Source organism: Anomaloglossus baeobatrachus, chromosome 7 (genome assembly GCF_048569485.1).
Source record: "Anomaloglossus baeobatrachus isolate aAnoBae1 chromosome 7, aAnoBae1.hap1, whole genome shotgun sequence".
NCBI classification, from domain to species: Eukaryota; Metazoa; Chordata; class Amphibia; order Anura; family Aromobatidae; genus Anomaloglossus; species Anomaloglossus baeobatrachus.
In genome coordinates, this window is record NC_134359.1 from 277,440,031 (window position 1) to 277,461,877 (window position 21,847).

The 21,847-nt window shown below is 53.3% G+C and overlaps 1 protein-coding gene across 1 annotated transcript in view; it reads right to left on the minus strand.

The window, feature by feature from the left end:
• Positions 1 to 1,297: 1,297 nt before the first annotated feature.
• Positions 1,298 to 21,847, minus strand: part of XPO6 (exportin 6) — a 143,799-nt gene continuing 123,249 nt past the window's right edge. Inside the window, 1 exon segment of the mRNA XM_075319780.1 lies at positions 1,298 to 1,979. Coding sequence (XP_075175895.1) covers positions 1,878 to 1,979 — 102 coding nt within the window. The 3' untranslated portion in view covers positions 1,298 to 1,877.

Consider the following 21,847-nt stretch of genomic DNA (forward strand, 5'->3'; position numbering starts at 1 on the left):
TGGACAGGATCAGTCTCCTTCCCCCTCTGGCATCCAAGAATATTATTGCTTTTCTACCTCCCTTGCAGAATACATTTTGTCAACTGTGTACCAGGCATCTGTAGAGCCTCTCCTCCTTCTCAGCCTTGCACGGCGCAGCAATTGAGCATTTCTATTCATGGATTGAACAATCTGTGTCTGTCATCAGCGTGTGAGAAAGCAGATCACAGAAAAACCAGGTCTGAGCGGCGCAGGATTCAGGATTGTACATACTTGTATGTGCTCTGTGGATCTGAGCTCCCTGGAGGGGCATAAAAGGATGAAGACTACAACCCGACATGATATTTCAGTAATTAGCAGGAAGTTCCATAATGAGGAGGGGATGGTGGGGGGCAGAAAACCCCCAAAACATGGTCAGGAAGATTTCTCAGAAGATCACACAGTAGCGAATACGAGGCAGGAAAGTGAATGGCTTCTCCAAACAGGACAATCCCTCCCGAGAGATCAGCTGGCTGCAAGAGTCAGGCTGGGAAGAACATGGAGAACACTGCGCCCCCTAGTGGCCGATTTCATACCCTGCGCCCCCTAGTGGCCGATTTCATACCCTGCGCCCCCTAGTGGCCGATTTCATACCCTGCGCCCCCTAGTGGCCGATTTCATACCCTGCGCCCCCTAGTGGCCAATTTCATACCCTGCGCCCCCTAGTGGCCGATTTCATACCCTGCGCCCCCTAGTGGCCGATTTCATACCCCTGCGCCCTCTAGGGCGCGATTTCATACCCTGCGCCCTCTAGGGGGCGATTTCATACCCTGCGCCCTCTAGGGGGCGATTTCATACCCTGCGCCCTCTAGGGGGCGATTTCATACCCTGCGCCCTCTAGGGGGCGATTTCATACCCTGTGCCCTCTAGGGGGCGATTTCATACACTACACCATAAACTAATAGACCAAAACAGTATAGTAGATTTTGGAAAATGGGATATTATATATTCCTCTGTTATTCCTCATGGAAATGTGGGGTGTTACCATTCTCCATTTCAATAGTGAAGCTTTTTTTGCATTCTCATTCCTTACTGGACAGTTTGTAGGGACATAATCCAATTAGAAATGGAAAATCGTACCACCCGCAAATTATTTATACATTTCCAGGAGGACTAACAGAGGAAAAGCACAATGCAACATCCTAAGAAAACACTTACAATATATTTTTTCCCCCCCAAGGCAACATTAAATGCAATGTTTTGAAACAAAACCCGGCCCCCGTCTCCCCAATCTGCGCTCTATAAACACAACCACCACCGGCGTTAAACAAGGCATTTTATTCGCAAGAAGCGACTGCAATTTCACAATGGAATGATAACAAAAAAAAAAAAAAACAACACGAAAAAAAAAAAAATTATATAAAACAAATACTTAATGAAGTAAGTGTACCCCAACGGACTGGGGGCAAATAGGTGGCCTTTACGGGCTTAAAATCCAGACGTCAGTGTCCATAATGGGCGACTGTCACCCACATTCTCCGGTATCAGGGAATGGTATTGAAGCTTTGTGAAAGACTTTTTTTGTGTATTTTTTTTTTCCTTTACAGCTAAAAAACAAGGGAGCATTTATTTCTTTAACCCCTGAGCTACCAGAGGGATTGATAAGAACCCTTTAAACAAAGGGATTAAGTGGCGTAAACAGGGGAGGCACTGAAATCTCGCAGAGAGAAAGTGCTAAAATCGTTGAATTAAAAAAAAAAAAAAAAAATATTTATATAAACCGATATATACGGGATGAGTGGAGGAGCGAAATTCACATCTGTAGCGGGTGAGTTAAGACTAATGATGCAAGGTTCAGGTTTTGGGGGTAAAAAGGTGGTGGTGGGGGCGGGGGGGGGGGGAGAAGGAGGTCGGTTCTGTCACAGTTTCACAGTTCCCGGGGGGAGGCTGTCGTTACAGAGTCTGTAATACCGGAGGTCATTCACCAAGCGATGGACGCTCTGAGTAAACGAAGGCAGGTCCTGGAAGGAGAGAGAAGACAACGGCTGGTTATTTCTTGCTGCCACTTAAAGGGGAATTTAGGAATTTTAAATGATCGCCTATCCATAAACCCATCCTGAAAATAAGCCCTAGTAGGAGACGTCGACACCAGAAAGCAGACTGCCCCCCCCTCCCCCCCAAAAAGGAAAAAAAAAAACAAAAAACAAAAAAAGAATACAGGCTCCCCCCCTCCAAAAAAAGAGAATACAGGCTCCCCCCTCCACAAAAAGGATACAGGCTCCCCCCTCCACAAAAAGGATACAGGCTCCCCCCTCCACAAAAAGGATACAGGCTCCCCCCTCCACAAAAAGGATACAGGCTCCCCCCTCCACAAAAAGGATACAGGCTCCCCCCTCCACAAAAAGGATACAGGCTCCCCCCTCCACAAAAAGAATACAGGCTCCCCCCTCCAAAGAAGGGAATTTTGTTTACTTACCGTAAATTCCTTTTCTTCTAGCTCCAATTGGGAGACCCAGACAATTGGGTGTATAGGCTATGCCTCCGGAGGCCACACAAAGTATTACACTAAAAGTGTAAAGCCCCTCCCCTTCTGCCTATACACCCCCCGTGCTCCCACGGGCTCCTCAGTTTTGGTGCAAAAGCAGGAAGGAGGAAACTTATAAATTGGTCTAAGGTAAACTCAATCCGAAGGAATATCGGAGAACTGAAACCATTCAACATGAACAACATGTGTACACAAAAAAACAGGGGCGGGTGCTGGGTCTCCCAATTGGAGCTAGAAGAAAAGGAATTTACGGTAAGTAAACAAAATTCCCTTCTTCTTTGTCGCTCCATTGGGAGACCCAGACAATTGGGACGTCCAAAAGCAGTCCCTGGGTGGGTAAAATAATACCTCGTAATAGAGCCGTAAAACGGCCCCTTCCTACAGGTTGGCAACCGCCGCCTGAAGGACTCGTCTACCTAGGCTGGCATCCGCCGAAGCATAGGTATGCACCTGATAGTGTTTCGTGAAAGTGTGCAGGCTCGACCAGGTAGCCACCTGACACACCTGCTGAGCCGTAGCCTGGTGCCTCAAAGCCCAGGACGCGCCCACGGCTCTGGTAGAATGGGCCTTCAGCCCTGAGGGAACCGGAAGCCCAGCCGAATGGTAAGCTTCGAGAATTGGCTCCTTGATCCACCGAGCCAGGGTTGATTTGGAAGCCTGTGACCCTTTACGCTGGCCAGCGACAAGGACAAAGAGTGCATCCGAGCGGCGCAGGGGCGCCGTACGAGAAATGTAGAGTCTGAGTGCTCTCACCAGATCTAACAAGTGCAAATCCTTTTCACATTGGTGAACTGGATGAGGACAAAAAGAGGGTAAGGAGATATCCTGATTGAGATGAAAGGGGGATACCACCTTAGGGAGAAATTCCGGAACCGGACGCAGAACCACCTTGTCCTGGTGAAACACCAGGAAAGGGGCTTTGCACGACAACGCTGCTAGCTCAGACACTCTCCGAAGAGAAGTGACTGCTACTAGGAAAACCACTTTCTGCGAAAGGCGAGAAAGAGAAATATCCCTCATTGGCTCGAATGGTGGTTTCTGAAGAACCAGCAGCACCCTGTTCAGATCCCAGGGTTCTAACGGCCGCTTGTAAGGAGGAACGATGTGACAAACCCCCCTGCAGGAACGTGCGTACCTGTGGAAGTCTGGCTAGGCGCTTCTGGAAAAACACAGAGAGCGCTGAGACTTGTCCCTTAAGGGAGCCGAGCGACAAACCCTTTTCCAGTCCAGATTGAAGGAAGGACAGAAAAGTGGGCAAGGCAAAAGGCCAGGGAGAAAAAACCCTGAGCAGAGCACCACGACAGGAAAATTTTCCACGTCCTGTGGTAGATCTTGGCGGACGTTGGTTTCCTAGCCTGTCTCATAGTGGCAATGACGTCTTGAGATAACCCTGAAGACGCTAGGATCCAGGACTCAATGGCCACACAGTCAGGTTGAGGGCCGCAGAATTCAGATGGAAAAACGGCCCTTGAGATAGCAAGTCTGGTCGGTCTGGTAGTGCCCACGGTTGGCCGACCGTGAGATGCCACAGATCCGGGTACCACGACCGCCTCGGCCAGTCTGGAGCGACGAAGATGACGCGGCGGCAGTCGGCCCTGATCTTGCGTAACACTCTGGGCAACAGTGCCAGCGGAGGAAACACATAAGGGAGCTGAAACTGCGACCAATCCTGAACTAAGGCGTCTGCCGCCAGAGCTCTGGGATCTTGAGACCGTGCCATGAACGTCGGTACCTTGTTGTTGTGCCGGGACGCCATGAGGTCGACGTCCGGCACCCCCCAGCGGCAACAGATCTCCTGAAACACGTCCGGGTGAAGGGACCATTCCCCTGCGTCCATGCCCTGGCGACTGAGATAATCTTCTTCCCAGTTTTCCACGCCTGGAATGTGAACTGCAGAGATGGTGGAGGCCGTGGCTTCCACCCACATCAAAATCCGCCGGACTTCCTGGAAGGCTTGCCGACTGTGTGTGCCGCCTTGGTGGTTGATGTATGCCACCGCTGTGGAATTGTCCGACTGAATTCTGATCTGCTTGCCTTCCAGCCACTGCTGGAACGCTTTCAGGGCAAGATACACTGCCCGTATTTCCAGAACATTGATCTGAAGCGAGGACTCTTGCTGGGTCCACGTACCCTGAGCCCTGTGGTGGAGAAAAACCGCTCCCCACCCTGACAGACTCGCGTCCGTCGTGACCACCTCCCAGGATGGGGGTAGGAAGGATTTCCCCTTCGATAATGAAGTGGGAAGAAGCCACCACCGAAGGGAAGCTTTGGTCGCCTGAGAGAGGGAGACGTTTTTGTCGAGGGACGTCGGTTTCCTGTCCCATTTGCGTAGGATGTCCCATTGAAGAGGACGCAGGTGAAACTGCGCGAAAGGAACTGCCTCCATTGCTGCCACCATCTTCCCCAGGAAGTGCATGAGGCGCCTCAAGGGGTGTGCCTAACCTTGAAGGAGAGATTGCACCCCTTTCTGTAGTGAACGCTGCTTGATCAGCGGAAGCTTCACTATCGCTGAGAGGGTATGAAACTCCATGCCAAGATATGTCAGCGATTGGGCCGGTGTCAGATTTGACTTTGGAAAATTGATGATCCACCCGAAACTCTGGAGAGTCTCCAGAGTAGCGTCAAGGCTGTGTTGGCATGCCTCTTGAGAGGGTGCCTTGATCAGCAGATCGTCCAAGTAAGGGATCACCGAGTGACCCTGAGAGTGGAGGACCGCTACTACAGTAGCCATAACCTTGGTGAAAACCCGTGGGGCTGTTGCCAGGTCGAACGGCAGTGCCACGAACTGCAGGTGTTCGTCTCCTATGGCGAAGCGCAAGAAGCGCTGGTGCTCTGGAGCAATCGGTACGTGGAGATAAGCATCTTTGATATCGATCGATGCAAGGAAATCTCCTTGGGACATTGAGGCGATGACGGAGCGGAGGGATTCCATCCGGAACCGCCTGGTCTTTACGTGTTTGTTGAGCAGTTTCAGGTCCAGGACAGGACGGAAAGACCCGTCCTTCTTTGGGACCACAAACAGGTTGGAGTAAAAACCGTGACCCTGTTGCTGAAGAGGCACAGGGACCACCACTCCTTCTGCCTTCAGAGTGCCCAGCGCCTGCATAAGAGCCTCGGCTCGCTCGGGAGGCGGGGATGACCTGACGAATCGAGTCGGGGGACGAGAGGTGAACTCTATCTTGTAACCGTGAGACAGAATGTCTCTCACCCAACGGTCTTTTACCCGTGGCAGCCAGGTATCGCAAAAGCGGGAGAGCCTGCCACCGACCGAGGATGCGGATTGAGGAGGCCGAAAGTCATGAGGAAGCCGCTTTGGTAGCGGCACCTCCGGTGGTCTTTTTAGGACGTGACTTAGACCGCCATGAATCAGAGTTCCTTTGATCTTTCTGAGGCCTTTTGGACGAGGAGAATTGGGACCTGCCCGCGCCCCGAAAGGACCGAAACCTCGACTGCCCCCTCCTCTGTTGGGGTATGTTCGGTTTGGGCTGGGGTAAGGATGTATCCTTTCCCTTGGATTGTTTGATGATTTCATCCAAACGCTCGCCAAACAATCGGTCGCCAGAAATTGGCAAACTGGTTAAGCGCTTTTTGGAAGCAGAATCTGCCTTCCATTCCCGTAGCCACAAGGCCCTGCGGAGTACCACCGAATTGGCGGATGCAACCGCCGTACGGCTCACAGAGTCCAGGACAGCATTAATAGCGTAAGACGCAAATGCCGACGTCTGAGAGGTTATGGACGCCACCTGCGGCGCGGACGTGCGTGTGGCTGCATCAATTTGCGCTTGACCTGCTGAGATAGCTTGTAGCGCCCATACGGCTGCGAATGCTGGGGCAAAAGAAGCGCCGATAGCTTCATAGATGGATTTCAACCAGAGCTCCATCTGCCTGTCAGTGGCATCTTTGAGTGAAGCCCCATCTTCCACTGCAAGTATGGATCTAGCTGCCAGTCTGGAGATTGGAGGATCCACCTTGGGACACTGAGTCCAACCTTTGACCACGTCAGGAGGAAAGGGATAACGTGTATCCTTAAGGCGCTTAGAAAAACGCTTATCTGGACAAGCATGGTGATTCTGGACTGCCTCTCTGAAATCAGAGTGGTCCAGAAACATACTCGGTGTACGCTTGGGAAACCTGAAACGGAATTTCTCCTGCTGGGAAGCTGACTCCTCCACCGGAGGAGCTGAGGGAGAAATATCCAACATTTGATTGATGGACGCAATAAGATCGTTCACTATGGCGTCCCCGTTCGGAGTATCAAGATTGAGAGCGGCCTCAGGATCAGAATCCTGATCAGCTACCTCCGCGTCATCGACCAGCGATTCCCCTCGCTGAGACCCTGAACAATATGATGATGTCGAGGGAATTTCCCAGCGAGCTCGCTTAGTCGGTCTGGGGCTGGGGTCTGTGTCAGAGCCCTCAGCCTGGGATCTATGAGACACCCCGGGGGGACATTGTTGGTCCAACTGAGGGGGGCCAGGGAACAATGATTCAACAGTGTCCCTGTGCTGAGATACCGGTCTGGACTGCAAGGCTTCTAGTATCTTAGCCATAGTCTCAGAGAGTTTATCCGTAAAGACTGCAAACTCCGTCCCCGTCACCTGGACAGTGTCAGCAGGTGGTTCCCCCTGGGCCCCCCTTAGCAGAGGCTCCGGCTGAGTAAGTGCCGCAGGGGCCGAGCAGTGTACACAATGAGGGTCAGTGGATCCTGCCGGTAGCGGGGTCGTACATGCGGCGCAGGCAGCATAGTAAGCCTGTGTTTTGGCACCCCTGCCTTTTGTGGGTGCCATGCTATTGTCTTCCCTGAGCAACACAATAGGGTATATAGCCAGAAATCAACTGTGCACCATACAGTGTAAAGTATATACCATAAACATATAATTTATAATTACACTTCTGCACAATGGGGCTAGCACCACAGGTGCTGCTTACCACCCGCTTAAAGCAGTTGTGAGGCCACCAGAATCCCTGCCTGGGTCTCCCAGAATTTGTCCCCCTCTGCAGCGTCCGAGGAGCTGACAGGAATGGCTGCCGGCGTCCTGAGGAGAGGAGGGAGCCGTGGGCGTGACCCAGAAAGTGCGGGAACTGGTGCCCCACTGTGCACAATGAGGGGGGTGGAGTATGCAAAGCATGCTCCAGCCCTCATTGCTGCTCGTCCTGTACAGCGTCCCGCCCTTCCCCTGCCTGTCAGGGCTGGGGGTGGGAGGAAAAAAGACTAGGCCGCAAAAGCCGGGGACTCGAGTAATAAGCGCGGCCGCCGTATAAGCGCGGCCGGCGCGGAAGTCCCCGGCGCACTACAAGTCCCAGCCGCGCCGCAGTGTTAACCATGGCAGCGGCGGTCAGCGCGGTAGTCCCCATACACAAACACACTCAGCGACGCTGCAGTGTGTAATGGCACATTTAACCCGGTCAGCGCCGCGGTCCCCGGTGCACTAGCACACCCAGCAATGCTGGAGTGTTGCTGTGCGCGGTCCCCACGGGGACACAGAGTACCTCCAAGTAGCAGGGCCATGTCCCTGAACGATACCCGGCTCCTATCCAGCAGTCTCCCAGGAGTTGTGGATGAAGCACGGTCTCAGTGCCTGGAGACCGATAGGATCCCACTTCACCCAGAGCCCTAAGGGGGATGGGGAAGGAAAGAAGGGAATTTTGTTACTTACCGTAAATTCCTTTTCTTCTAGCTCTTATTGGGAGACCCAGACGATTGGGGTATAGCTACTGCCCTCCGGAGGCCACACAAAGCACTACACTAAAAAGTGCAAGGCCCCTCCCCTTCTGGCTATACCCCCCCGTGGTATCACGGGTTCTCCAGTTTTAGTGCCAAAGCAAGAAGGAGGAAGCCAATAACTGGTTTAAACAAATTAACTCCGAATAACGTCGGAGAACTGAAAAACCGTTCAACATGAACAACATGTGTACCCGCAAACAACAAAAAAATCCCGAAGGACAACAGGGCGGGTGCTGGGTCTCCCAATAAGAGCTAGAAGAAAAGGAATTTACGGTAAGTAACAAAATTCCCTTCTTCTTCAGCGCTCTATTGGGAGACCCAGACGATTGGGACGTCCAAAAGCTGTCCCTGGGTGGGTAAAGAGATACCTCATGTTAGAGCTGCAAAACAGCCCTCTCCTACGGGGAGGCAACTGCCGCCTGCAGGACTCTTCTACCTAAGCTGGCATCCGCCGAAGCATAGGTATGCACCTGATAATGTTTGGTGAAAGTGTGCAGACTCGACCAGGTAGCTGCCTGGCACACCTGTTGAGCCGAAGCCTGGTGTCGCAAAGCCCAGGACGCACCCACAGCTCTGGTTGAGTGGGCTTTCAGCCCTGAAGGAACCGGAAGCCCAGCAGAACGGTAGGCTTCCAGAATTGGTTCTTTGATCCATCGAGCCAGGGTGGCTTTAGAAGCCTGCGACCCCTTGCGCTGGCCAGCGACAAGGACAAAAAGTGCATCTGAACGGCGGATAGGCGCCGTGCGAGAAATATAGATTCTGAGTGCTCTCACCAGATCTAGCAAACATAAGTCTTTCTCATACCGGTGAACCGGCTGAGGACAAAAGGAAGGCAAGGATATATCCTGATTAAGATGAAACGAGGATACGACCTTAGGGAGAAACTCCGGAATGGGGCGCAGCACTACCTTGTCCTGGTGGAACACCAGGAAGGGAGCCTTGGATGACAGAGCTGCCAGCTCAGACACTCGCCTAAGCGATGTGATCGCAACAAGAAACGCCACTTTCTGTGACAGGCGAGAAAAGGAAACGTCCTTTAGAGGCTCGAAGGGCGGCTTTTGCAGAGCAACTAGTACTCTGTTCAGATCCCATGGATCTAACGGCCGCTTGTACGGGGGCACAATATGACAGACCCCCTGTAGGAACGTGCGCACCTTAGGAAGACGTGCTAGACGCTTCTGAAAAAACACAGATAGTGCCGAGACTTGCCCTTTAAGGGAGCTGAGCGACAAGCCCTTTTCCAACCCCGATTGCAGGAAGGAAAGAAAGGTGGGCAATGCAAATGGCCAAGGGGATACTCTCTGTGCAGAGCACCAGGATAAGAAAATCTTCCACGTTCTGTGGTAGATCTTAGCAGACGTTGACTTCCTAGCTTGTCTCATTGTGGCTACGACTCCTTGAGATAATCCTGCGGACGCTAGGATCCAGGACTCAATGGCCACACAGTCAGGTTCAGGGCCGCAGAATTCTGATGGAAAAACGGCCCTTGGGACAGTAAGTCTGGTCGGTCTGGCAGTGACCACGGTCGACCGACCGTGAGATGCCACAGATCCGGATACCACGATCTCCTCGGCCAGTCTGGGGCGACGAGTATGACGCGGCTGCAATCGGATCTGATCTTGCGTAACACTCTGGGCAAGAGTGCCAGAGGTGGGAAGACGTATGGGAGCCGGAACTGCGACCAATCTTGAACTAATGCGTCTGCCGCCAGAGCTCTTTGATCGCGCGACCTCGCCATGAATGCCGGGACCTTGTTGTTGTGCCGGGACGCCATTAGGTCGACGTCCGGCACTCCCCATCGGCGACAGATTTCCTGAAACACGTCCGGGTGAAGGGACCACTCCCCTGCGTCCATGCCCTGGCGACTGAGGAAGTCTGCTTCCCAATTTTCTACGCCTGGGATGTGAACCGCGGATATGGTGGATGCTGTGTCCTCCACCCACATTAGAATGCGCCGGACTTCTTGGAATGCTTGCCGACTGCGCGTCCCTCCTTGGTGGTTGATGTATGCCACCGCTGTGGAGTTGTCCGACTGGATTCGGATCTGCTTTCCTTCCAGCCACTGTTGGAAGGCCAGTAGGGCATAATACACTGCCCTGATTTCCAGAACATTGATCTGAAGGGTGGACTCCTGCGGAGTCCACGTCCCCTGGGCCCTGTGGTGGAGAAACACTGCTCCCCACCCTGACAGACTCGCATCTGTCGTGACCACTGCCCAGGATGGGGGCAGGAAGGATCTCCCCTGAGACAATGAGGTGGGAAGGAGCCACCATTGTAGAGAGTCCTTGGCCGTCTGGGAAAGAGAGACTTTCCTGTCCAGGGACGTTGACTTCCCGTCCCATTGGCGGAGAATGTCCCATTGAAGTGGGCGCAGATGAAACTGCGCAAAGGGAACTGCTTCCATGGCTGCCACCATCTTCCCGAGGAAGTGCATGAGGCGCCGTAAGGGGTGCGACTGGCCTTGAAGGAGGGATTGCACCCCTGTCTGTAGGGACCGCTGCTTGTTCAGCGGAAGCTTCACTCTCGCTGCTCGAGTATGAAACTCCATGCCAAGATACGTTAGCGACTGTGACGGTGACAGATTCGACTTTGGAAAGTTGATGATCCATCCGAACGTCTGTAGAGTCTCCAGCGTAGCATGTAGACTGAGTTGGCATGCCTCTTGAGAGGGTGCCTTGACAAGTAGATCGTCTAGGTAAGGGATCACCGAGTGTCCCTGAGAGTGCAAGACTGCTACCACCGCCGCCATGACCTTGGTGAAGACCCGGGGGGCTGTCGCCAGACCGAATGGCAGAGCTACGAACTGAAGATGGTCGTTTCCTATCACAAAACGTAGAAAACGTTGATGTTCTGTAGCAATTGGCACGTGGAGATAAGCATCTTTGATGTCTATTGAGGCAAGGAAGTCTCCTTGAGACATTGAGGCAACGACAGAGCGGAGGGTTTCCATCCGGAACCGTCTGGCGTGCACATGTTTGTTGAGCAGCTTTAGATCCAGAACAGGACGGAACGAGCCGTCCTTTTTTGGAACCACAAAGAGATTGGAGTAAAACCCTCGCCCTTGTTCCTGAGGCGGTACAGGAACCACTACTCCTTCCGCTCTTAGGGAGTCCACCGCCTGCAGCAGGGCATCTGCTCGGTCTGGATGTGGGGAGGTTCTGAAGAACCGAGCTGGAGGACGAGAACTGAACTCTATTCTGTACCCGCGAGACAAAATGTTTGTCACCCACCGGTCTTTGACCTGTGACATCCAAATGTCGGAAAAGCGGGAGAGCCTGCCCCCGACCGGAGATGCGGAGGGGGGGGGCTGGAAGTCATGAGGTAGCCGCTTTGGAAGCGGTTCCTCCATTTGCTTTCTTGGGGCGTGCGTGAGCCCGCCAGGAATCTGAGACTCTTTGCGTCCTCTGAGTCCCTTTGGACGAGGAGAATTGTGTCTTGCCCGAACCTCGAAAGGACTGAAACCTCTGCTGCCATTTTTTCTGCTGAGGTTTGCTTGATCTGGGCTGGGGTAAGGAAGAGTCTTTACCCTTGGACTGTTTAATGATGTCAGCCAATGGCTCGCCAAACAGTCTATCTCTAGATAAAGGCAAGCTGGTTAAACATTTTTTGGAACCAGCATCTGCTTTCCAGTCCTTTAACCACAAGGCTCTGCGCAAAACTACCGAATTGGCGGACGCCATTGAGGTGCGGCTGGTAGATTCTAGGACCGCATTGATAGCGTAAGACGCAAACGCAGACATCTGCGAGGTAAGGGACGCCACTTGCGGCACCGCTGGATGTATGACAGCATCCACTTTTGCTAAACCAGCTGAAATAGCTTGGAGTGCCCATACGGCTGCGAATGCTGGAGCAAACGACGCGCCGATAGCTTCATAGACAGATTTTAACCAAAGGTCCATCTGTCTGTCATTGGCATCCTTAAGTGAAGTGCCATCCTCCACTGCAACTATGGATCTAGCTGCAAGTTTGGAAATCGGGGGGTCTACTTTTGGACACTGGGTCCAGCGCTTGACCACATCAGGGGGGAAAGGAAAACGTGTATCCTTAGAACGTTTAGAGAAACGCCTTTCTGGATGAGCGTCGTGTTTCTGGATTGACTCTCTGAAGTCAGAGTGATCCAAGAAAGCACTCAATTTACGCTTGGGATAGAGGAAACGAAACTTCTCCTGCTCTGCAGCTGCCTCCTCTGCAGAAGGAGCTGGGGGAGAAATATCCAACAGTCTATTGATGGCTGAGATAAGATCGTTTACCATGGCGTCCCCATCCGGGGTATCCAGATTGAGAGGGGTTCCAGGATAAGACTCCTGATCACTCTCTTCAGACGCATCACAGGGCGACTGATTGCGCTGAGACCCTGAGCAGTGTGATGACGTTGAGGGTCTGTCCCAGCGAGCTCGCTTAGGGTGGCTGGGGCTATCATCTGAGTCATAATACTCAGCCTGGGAAGCCGGGGACCCCCTTGCAGTCTGGATTAATTCCAACTGAGGGGGATTAGCGGACAGAGACCTCGCGGTGTCCATAGACTGAGCCCCAGTCATGGATTGCAAAGTTTCAAGGATTTTTGCCATAGTCACAGACATTCCATCAGCAAAAACTGCAAAGTCTGTCCCTGACACCGGGGCAGGACTTACAAGCGTCTCAGCCTGGGTCACTACCCCTCCGGACTCCGGCTGGCGAAGCAGCACCGGATCTGAGCATTGCACACAATGGGGGTCTTTGGAACCTGCTGGTAGAGCAGCCCCACATGCAGCACACGCAGTGTACACAGCCCTAGCCTTGGCAGCCTTGCGTTTTGTGGATGACATGTTGCTGCCTCCTCAGAGCGATCTGGGGTATCCAGCCAGGAAGCGACCTCACAGTGCAAGAAATCACTAAATATATATATCTGGTGACACAGTACACCAATACACAGTGAGGCACTAGAGGGGCCAGCTGAAATGCCGCTTACCGCCCGCTTAAGAGCGGGTGTGTGGTCGCCAAAAGCCCCCTAGTCCAGGTCTCCCAGAGCCTTGCGTCCCTCCTCTAGCCAGACTGCATGTAATGGCTGCCGGCGTCCTGGGAGAGGAGGGGGGGGCGGGCCCTGGGCGTTCCTGGCTAAGAGCGGGAAGCCTGCTTCCCTCTGTGCCTAGTGAGAGGGCTGGAGCATGTAAATCAGGCTCCAGCCCTCGTCGCTGCTGCGAAACAGCGTCTCTCCCCTACCCTGATTGACAGGGTGGGGGCGGGAACGAAGCGGAGCTAGGCCGCAAAAGCCGGGGACTGGATTTATAAACGCCGCCGCCGTAAAAGCGCGGTCGGCGTGTCCCCGGCGCACTACAAGTCACAGCAGCGCCGCCGGTCCAGTGGGGGTCGACGCTGCGTTCCCACAACACAAAAGTCCCCCAGTAAACTGCAGGAACACCAACTCAATCGTTACGGTCCCCGGCGCACTACAACACCCAGCCAGCCCGGAGTGTGTCTGTGCCTGCCGGGGACACAGAGTACCTGTATGATGCAGGGCCATGTCCCTGATTGTACTCCTGCTCCATATCCATCAGGTTCAACTGGGTCTGTGGATGGAGCCCGGCGTCAGAGCTTAGAGGCCGGCAGGATCCCACTTCCACAGAGCCCTACAAGGGGATGTGGAAGGAAAACAGCATGTGGGGCTCCAGCCCCTGTACCAGCAATAGGTACCTCAACCTTACAACACCATCCACGGGTGAGAAGGGAGCATGCTGGGGGCCCTATATGGGCCCTCTTTTCTTCCATCCGAAATAGTCAGCAGCTGCTGCTGACTAAAATCTGTGGAGCTATGCGTGGATGTCTGACCTCCTTCGCACAAAGCTTGAAAAACTGGAGAACCCGTGATACCACGGGGGGGTATAGCCAGAAGGGGAGGGGCCTTGCACTTTTTAGTGTAGTGCTTTGTGTGGCCTCCGGAGGGCAGTAGCTATACCCCAATCGTCTGGGTCTCCCAATAGAGCGCTGAAGAAACAGCATGTGGGCTCCAGCCTCCGTACCCGCAATGGATACCTCAACCTTAACAACACCGCCGACAAGAGTGGGGTGAGAAGGGAGCATGCTGGGGGCCCTATATGGGCCCACTTTTCTTCCATCCGACATAGTCAGCAGCTGCTGCTGACCAATCTGTGGAGCTGTGCGTGCATGTCTGCCTCCTTCGCACAAAGCATAAAAACTGAGGAGCCCGTGGGAGCACGGGGGGTGTATAGGCAGAAGGGGAGGGGCTTTACACTTTTAGTGTAATACTTTGTGCGGCCTCCGGAGGCATAGCCTATACACCCAATTGTCTGGGTCTCCCAATGGAGCGACAAAGAAAAAAAGAATACAGGCTCCCCCCTCCAAAAAAAAGAATACAGGCTCCCCCTCCAAAAAAAAAGAATACAGGCTCCCCCCCTCCAAAAGGAAAACAGAACCCCCTCCCCCCAAGGAAAACAGACCCCCCCTCCCCTAAGGAAAACAGAACCCCCCCCCCCCCCAAAAGGAAAACAGAACACACACACACACCCCAAAGGAAAACAGACACCAGACCCCACACAATTACATTTGGCAAGTGATGATGGTGGATGGGCTCTCACACACAGATCTGTGTTGCTGTCAGGTGCGTTGTTTTGCACTGCAGCTCTCACAAACAGATTGGGTATCGGGATCACTCTGTGCGAGTGATACTGCTTCCAGTCACCAGGGGGAGCCACTGCTGTAGAATGTAGGGGGACTGGACAGCGATGCAGATCTGTATGTGAGAGCCCATTCACTTACCAACTCTAAATTGTCTGGGATATGGGGGGGTCCTGCTTTCTTTTGGGGGGTAAACTTAGCAGTACATAGAGAATAATAAATGTAAGCAGGTAATTTAACCCTTTGTAAATATGGTCTGTACAAACCACTATAGGACGAGAATAACAAATCAGATAAGACAATGTGCATCTGACCCAGTAACAGGAGTAACACAAAATGTTGATTAGATTTGAATAAGAAGGGAATTTTGTTACTTACCGTAAATTCCTTTTCTTCTAGCTCCAATTGGGAGACCCAGACGATTGGGTGTATAGCTACTGCCTCCGGAGGCCACACAAAGCATTACACTAAAAAGTGTAAGGCCCCTCCCCTTCTGGCTATACACCCCCCGTGGGATCACGGGCTGCTCAGTTTTAGTGCTAAAGCAAGAAGGAGGAAAGCCAATAACTGGTTTAAACAAATTCAATCCGAAGTAACATCGGAGAACTGAAACCGTTCAACATGAACAACATGTGTACCCGAAAAAACAAAAAATCCCGAAGGAAACAGGGCGGGTGCTGGGTCTCCCAATTGGAGCTAGAAGAAAAGGAATTTACGGTAAGTAACAAAATTCCCTTCTTCTTCGGCGCTCCATTGGGAGACCCAGACGATTGGGACGTCCAAAAGCAGTCCCTGGGTGGGTAAATTAATACCTCAAGTTAGAGCTGCAAAACAGCCCTCCCCTACGAGGAGGCAACCGCCGCCTGCAGGACTCTTCTACCTAGGCTGGCGTCCGCCGAAGCGTAGGTATGCACCTGATAATGTTTGGTGAAAGTGTGCAGACTCGACCAGGTAGCTGCCTGGCACACCTGTTGAGCCGTAGCCTGGTGTCGTAATGCCCAGGACGCACCCACGGCTCTGGTAGAATGGGCCTTCAGCCCTGATGGAACCGGAAGCCCAGCAGAACGGTAGGCTTCAAGAATTGGTTCCTTGATCCATCGAGCCAGGGTGGATTTGGAAGCCTGCGATCCTTTGCGCTTACCAGCGACAAGGACAAAGAGTGCATCCGAGCGGCGCAGGGGCGCCGTGCGGGAAATGTAGATTCTGAGTGCTCTCACGAGATCCAACAAATGCAAATCCTTTTCATACCGATGAACTGGATGAGGACAAAAGGAAGGTAAGGAGATATCCTGATTGAGATGAAAAGAGGATACCACCTTAGGGAGAAACTCCTGAATCGGGCGCAGCACTACCTTGTCCTGGTGAAAAACCAGGAAGGGAGCTTTGGATGACAGCGCTGCCAGCTCGGATACCCTCCGAAGAGACGTGACCGCTACCAGAAAGGCCACTTTCTGTGAGAGTCGAGAAAGTGAAACATCCCTCAGAGGCTCGAAGGGCGGCTTCTGGAGAGCAACTAGTACCCTGTTCAGATCCCATGGATCTAACGGCCGTTTGTACGGAGGGACGATGTGACAAACCCCCTGCAGGAACGTGCGTACCTGAGGAAGTCGTGCTAGACGCTTTTGAAAAAATACCGATCGCGCTGAGACTTGCCCTTTAAGGGAGCCGAGCGATAAGCCTTTTTCCAAACCAGATTGCAGGAAGGAAAGAAAAGTAGGCAATGCAAATGGCCAGGGGGACACTCCCTGTGCCGAGCACCAGGATAAGAAAATCTTCCACGTTCTGTGGTAGATCTTAGCAGACGTGGGCTTCCTAGCCTGTCTCATGGTGGCCACGACCCCTTGAGATAATCCTGAAGATGCTAGTATCCAGGACTCAATGGCCACACAGTCAGGTTCAGGGCCGTAGAATTCAGATGGAAAAACGGCCCTTGTGACAGTAAGTCTGGCCGGTCTGGTAGCGCCCACGGTTGGCCGACCGTGAGATGCCACAGATCCGGATACCACGACCTCCTCGGCCAGTCTGGGGCGACGAGCAGGACGCGGCGGCAATCGGACCTGATCTTGCGTAGCACTCTGGGCAAGAGTGCCAGAGGGGGAAACACATTGGTCGCAGTTCCAGCTGCCCTATCTTGCACTAAGGCGTCTGCCGCCAGAGCTCTGTGATCGCGAGACCGTGCCATGAAAGTTGGGACCTTGTTGTTGTGCCGGGACGCCATTAGGTCGACGTCCGGCCTTCCCCAGCGGCGACATATTTCCTGAAACACGTCCGGGTGAAGGGACCATTCCCCTGCGTCCATACCCTGGCGTCTGAGGAAGTCCGCTTCCCAGTTTTCTACGCCGGGGATGTGAACTGCGGATATGGTGGAGGCCGTGGCTTCCACCCACATCAGAATCCGCCGGACTTCCTGGAAGGCTTGCCGACTGCGTGTCCCGCCTTGGTGGTTGATGTATGCCACCGCTGTGGAGTTGTCCGACTGAATTCGGATCTGCTTTCCTTCCAGCCACTGCTGGAAGGCTTGTAGGGCAAGATACACTGCCCTGATTTCCAGAACATTGATCTGAAGGGTGGACTCCTGCTGAGTCCACGTACCCTGAGCCCTGTGGTGGAGAAAAACTGCTCCCCACCCTGACAGACTCGCGTCTGTCGTGACCACCGCCCAGGATGGGGGTAGGAAGGACCTTCCTTGTGATAATGAGGTGGGAAGAAGCCACCATTGCAGAGAGTCCTTGGCCGTCTGGGAAAGGGAGACTTTCCTGTCTAAGGACGTCGACTTCCCGTCCCATTGGCGGAGAATGTCCCATTGAAGTGGGCGCAGATGAAACTGCGCAAACGGGACTGCCTCCATTGCTGCCACCATCTTCCCTAGGAAGTGCATGAGGCGTCTTAAGGGGTGCGACTGGCCTTGAAGGAGAGAGTGCACCCCTGTCTGTAGTGAACGCTGCTTGTCCATCGGAAGCTTCACTATCGCTGAGAGAGTATGAAACTCCATGCCAAGATATGTTAGCGATTGGGTCGGTGACAGATTTGACTTTGAAAAGTTGATGATCCACCCGAAAGTCTGGAGAGTCTCCAGCGCAACGTTCAGGCTGTGTTGGCATGCCTCTTGAGAGGGTGCCTTGACAAGTAGATCGTCCAAGTAAGGGATCACCGAGTGTCCCTGAGAGTGCAAGACTGCTACCACTGCTGCCATGACCTTGGTGAAAACCCGTGGGGCTGTCGCCAGACCAAATGGCAGAGCTACGAACTGAAGGTGTTCGTCTCCTATAACGAAGCGTAGAAAACGCTGGTGCTCTGGAGCAATCGGCACGTGGAGATAAGCATCCTTGATGTCTATTGATGCTAGGAAATCTCCTTGAGACATTGAGGCAATGACGGAGCGGAGAGATTCCATCCGGAACCGCCTGGTTTTCACGTGCTTGTTGAGCAGTTTTAAATCCAGAACAGGACGGAAAGAGCCGTCCTTTTTTGGCACCACAAACAGATTGGAGTAAAAACCTTGACCTCGTTCCTGAAGAGGAACAGGGATCACCACTCCTTCTGCCCTTAGAGAGCACACCGCCTGCAGAAGAGCATCGGCTCGGTCGGGATGTGGGGAAGTTCTGAAGAACCGAGGCGGAGGACGAGAACTGAACTCTATCCGGTACCCGTGAGACAAAATGTCTGTTACCCACCGGTCTTTGACCTGTGGCAGCCAAATGCCGCAAAAGCGGGAGAGCCTGCCACCGACCGAGGATGCGGAGAGAGGAGGCCGAAAGTCATGAGGCAGCCGGCTTGGAAGCGGTTCCTCCGGCTGCTTTCTTTGGGCGTGAGTGAGTCCGCCAGGAATCTGAGCGCCTCTGCTCCTTCTGAGTCCTTTTGGACGAGGAGAATTGGGCCCTGCCCGAACCTCGAAAGGACCGAAACCTCGACTGTCCCCTCCACTGTTGAGGTTTGCTTGATCTGGGCTGGGGTAAGGAAGAGTCCTTACCCTTGGACTGTTTAATGATTTCAGCCAATTGCTCACCAAACAGTCTGTCTTGAGATAATGGCAAACTGGTTAAGCATTTTTTGGAAGCAGAATCTGCTTTCCATTCCTTTAACCATAAGGCTCTGCGTAAAACCACAGAGTTGGCGGACGCCATTGACGTACGGCTCGTAGAGTCCAAGACCGCATTGATAGCGTAAGTCGCAAACGCAGACATTTGCGAGGTCAAGGACGCCACTTGCAGCACTGATGGACGTATGACAGAGTCCACCTGCGCCCGACCAGCTGAAATAGCTTGGAGTGCCCACACGGCTGCGAATGCTGGAGCAAACGACGCGCCGATAGCTTCATAGACAGATTTCAACCAAAGGTCCATCTGTCTGTCATTGGCATCTTTAAGTGAAGCCCCATCTTCCACTGCAACTATGGATCTAGCCGCAAGCCTGGAGATTGGGGGGTCCACCTTTGGACCCTGGGTCCAGCGTTTGACCACGTCCGGGGGAAAGGGATAACGTGTATCCTTAAGACGTTTGGAGAAACGCTTATCTGGATAAGCATGGTGTTTCTGGACTGCTTCTCTGAAGTCAGCGTGGTCCAGAAAAGTACTCAATTTACGTTTGGGATACCTGAAATGGAATTTCTCCTGCTGTGCTGCTGCCTCCTCCGCTGGAGGAGAAATATCCAGCAGTCTATTGATGGCCGCTATAAGATCATTTACCATAGCGTCACCATCAGGAGTATCCAGGTTGAGAGCGGTCTCAGGATTAGACTCCTGATCTCCTAGCTCTGTCTCATCATACAGAGAATCCTCTCGCTGAGACCCTGAGCAGCGTGATGACGCCGAGGGTCTCTCCCAGCGAGCTCGCTTAGGCTGCCTGGGACTGTCGTCCGAGTCAGAGCCTTCAGCCTGTGATGCCTGGGACCCCCTTGGAGCACGGATTAGTTCCAACTGAGGGGGACCGGGGAACATTGAATCAGCAGTGCCCATGGTCTGAGTGACCGGCCTGGACTGCAAGGTTTCTAGAATTTTTGTCATAGTCACAGACATCTTATCAGCAAAAACTGCAAACTCTGTCCCCGTCACCGGGGCAGGTTTCACAGGCGTCTCTGCCTGGGCCACTACTAGCATAGACTCCGGCTGACGAAGTGGCACAGGGACCGAACATTGCACACAATGGGGGTCAGTGGAACCTGCCGGTAGTTCAGCCCCACATGCGGTACAGGCAGCATATAAAGCCTGTGCCTTGGCACCCTTGCTTTTTGCGGATGACATGCTGTTGTCTCCTCAGAGCAATATAGGGGTATAAGCCAAGAAGCGACCGTACAGTGCAATATATAGGTACAGACAAAAGTACACAAAACAACACTGTGGCACTAGTGGGGTCAGCACCTAGGTGCTGCTTACCGCCCGCTTAACAGCGGGTGTGTGGTCGCCAGAATCCCCTGTCTGGATCTCCCAGGGCTATGTCCGTTCTCCAGCTCAGACTGCGTGCAGGAATGGCTGCCGGCGTCCTGTGAAGAGGGGCGGGCCGTGGGCGTGCTGCAGACAAAGAGCGGGAAACTGGCGTCCCACTGTGCCCAGTGAGAGGGCTGGAGTATGTAAATAAGACTCCAGCCCTCGGCGCTGACTATTGTACAGCGTCTCTCCCCTTCCCTGACTGACAGGGCTGGGGGCGGGAACGAAACGTAACTAGGCCGCAGAAGCCGGGGACTAGATTTATAAGCGCTGCCGTCGTAAAAGCACGGTCGGCGCGAAGTCCCCGGCGCACCACAAGTCTCAGCCGCGCCGCAGTCTCCGGGGGCGGCCGGCGCGGGTAGTTCCCCACACATAAACTCACTCAGCTAAGCTGCAGTGAGTATAACCCAAGCGCGTAGCGCTACTGTCCCCGGCGCACTAGAACACCCAGCAACGCTGGAGTGTGTCTGTGCCTGTCTGTACGGGGACACAGAGTACCTGAATGTTGCAGGGCCTTGTCCCTGACGGTACCCAGCTCCGTATCCAGCAGGATCTCCGGGTCTGTGGATGGAGCCCGGCCTCAGAACCTGGAGGCCGGTAAGATCCCACTTCACCAGAGCCCTCAGGGGGATGGGGAAGGAAAACAGCATGTGGGCTCCAGCCTCCGTACCCGCAATGGGTACCTCAACCTTAACAAACACCGCCAACAAGAGTGGGGTGAGAAGGGAGCATGCTGGGGGCCCTTTAGCATGGGCCCTCTTTTCTTCCATCCGATATAGTCAGCAGCTACTGCTGACTAAACAGTGGAGCTATGCGTGGATGTCTGACCTCCTTCGCACAAAGCTTGAAAACTGAGCAGCCCGTGATCCCACGGGGGGTGTATAGCCAGAAGGGGAGGGGCCTTACACTTTTTAGTGTAATGCTTTGTGTGGCCTCCGGAGGCAGTAGCTATACACCCAATCGTCTGGGTCTCCCAATGGAGCGCCGAAGAAATGTTGATTTTTTTTTTCTGTTCAAGAATAAATGTGGATCGTTCTTCATGAGAAAGAAGGGAATTTTGTTTACTTACCGTAAATTCCTTTTCTTCTAGCTCCAATTGGGAGACCCAGACAATTGGGTGTATAGCTACTGCCTCCGGAGGCCACACAAAGCATTACACTAAAAGTGTAAAGCCCCTCCCCTTCTGCCTATACACCCCCCGTGCATCACGGGCTCCTCAGTTTTGGTGCAAAAGCAGGAAGGAGGAAACTTATAAATTGGTCTAAGGTAAACTCAATCCGAAGGATGTTCGGAGAACTGAAACCATGAACCCAGAACAGTTCAATCTGAACAACATGTGTACACAAAAGAACAACAGCCCGAAGGGAACAGGGGCGGGTGCTGGGTCTCCCAATAGCAGCTAGAAGAAAAGGAATTTACGGTAAGTAAACAAAATTCCCTTCTTCTTTGTCGCTCCATTGGGAGACCCAGACAATTGGGACGTCCAAAAGCAGTCCCTGGGTGGGTAAAAGAATACCTCGGTAAAAGAGCCGTAAAACGGCTCCTTCCTACAGGTGGGCAACCGCCGCCTGAAGGACTCGCCTA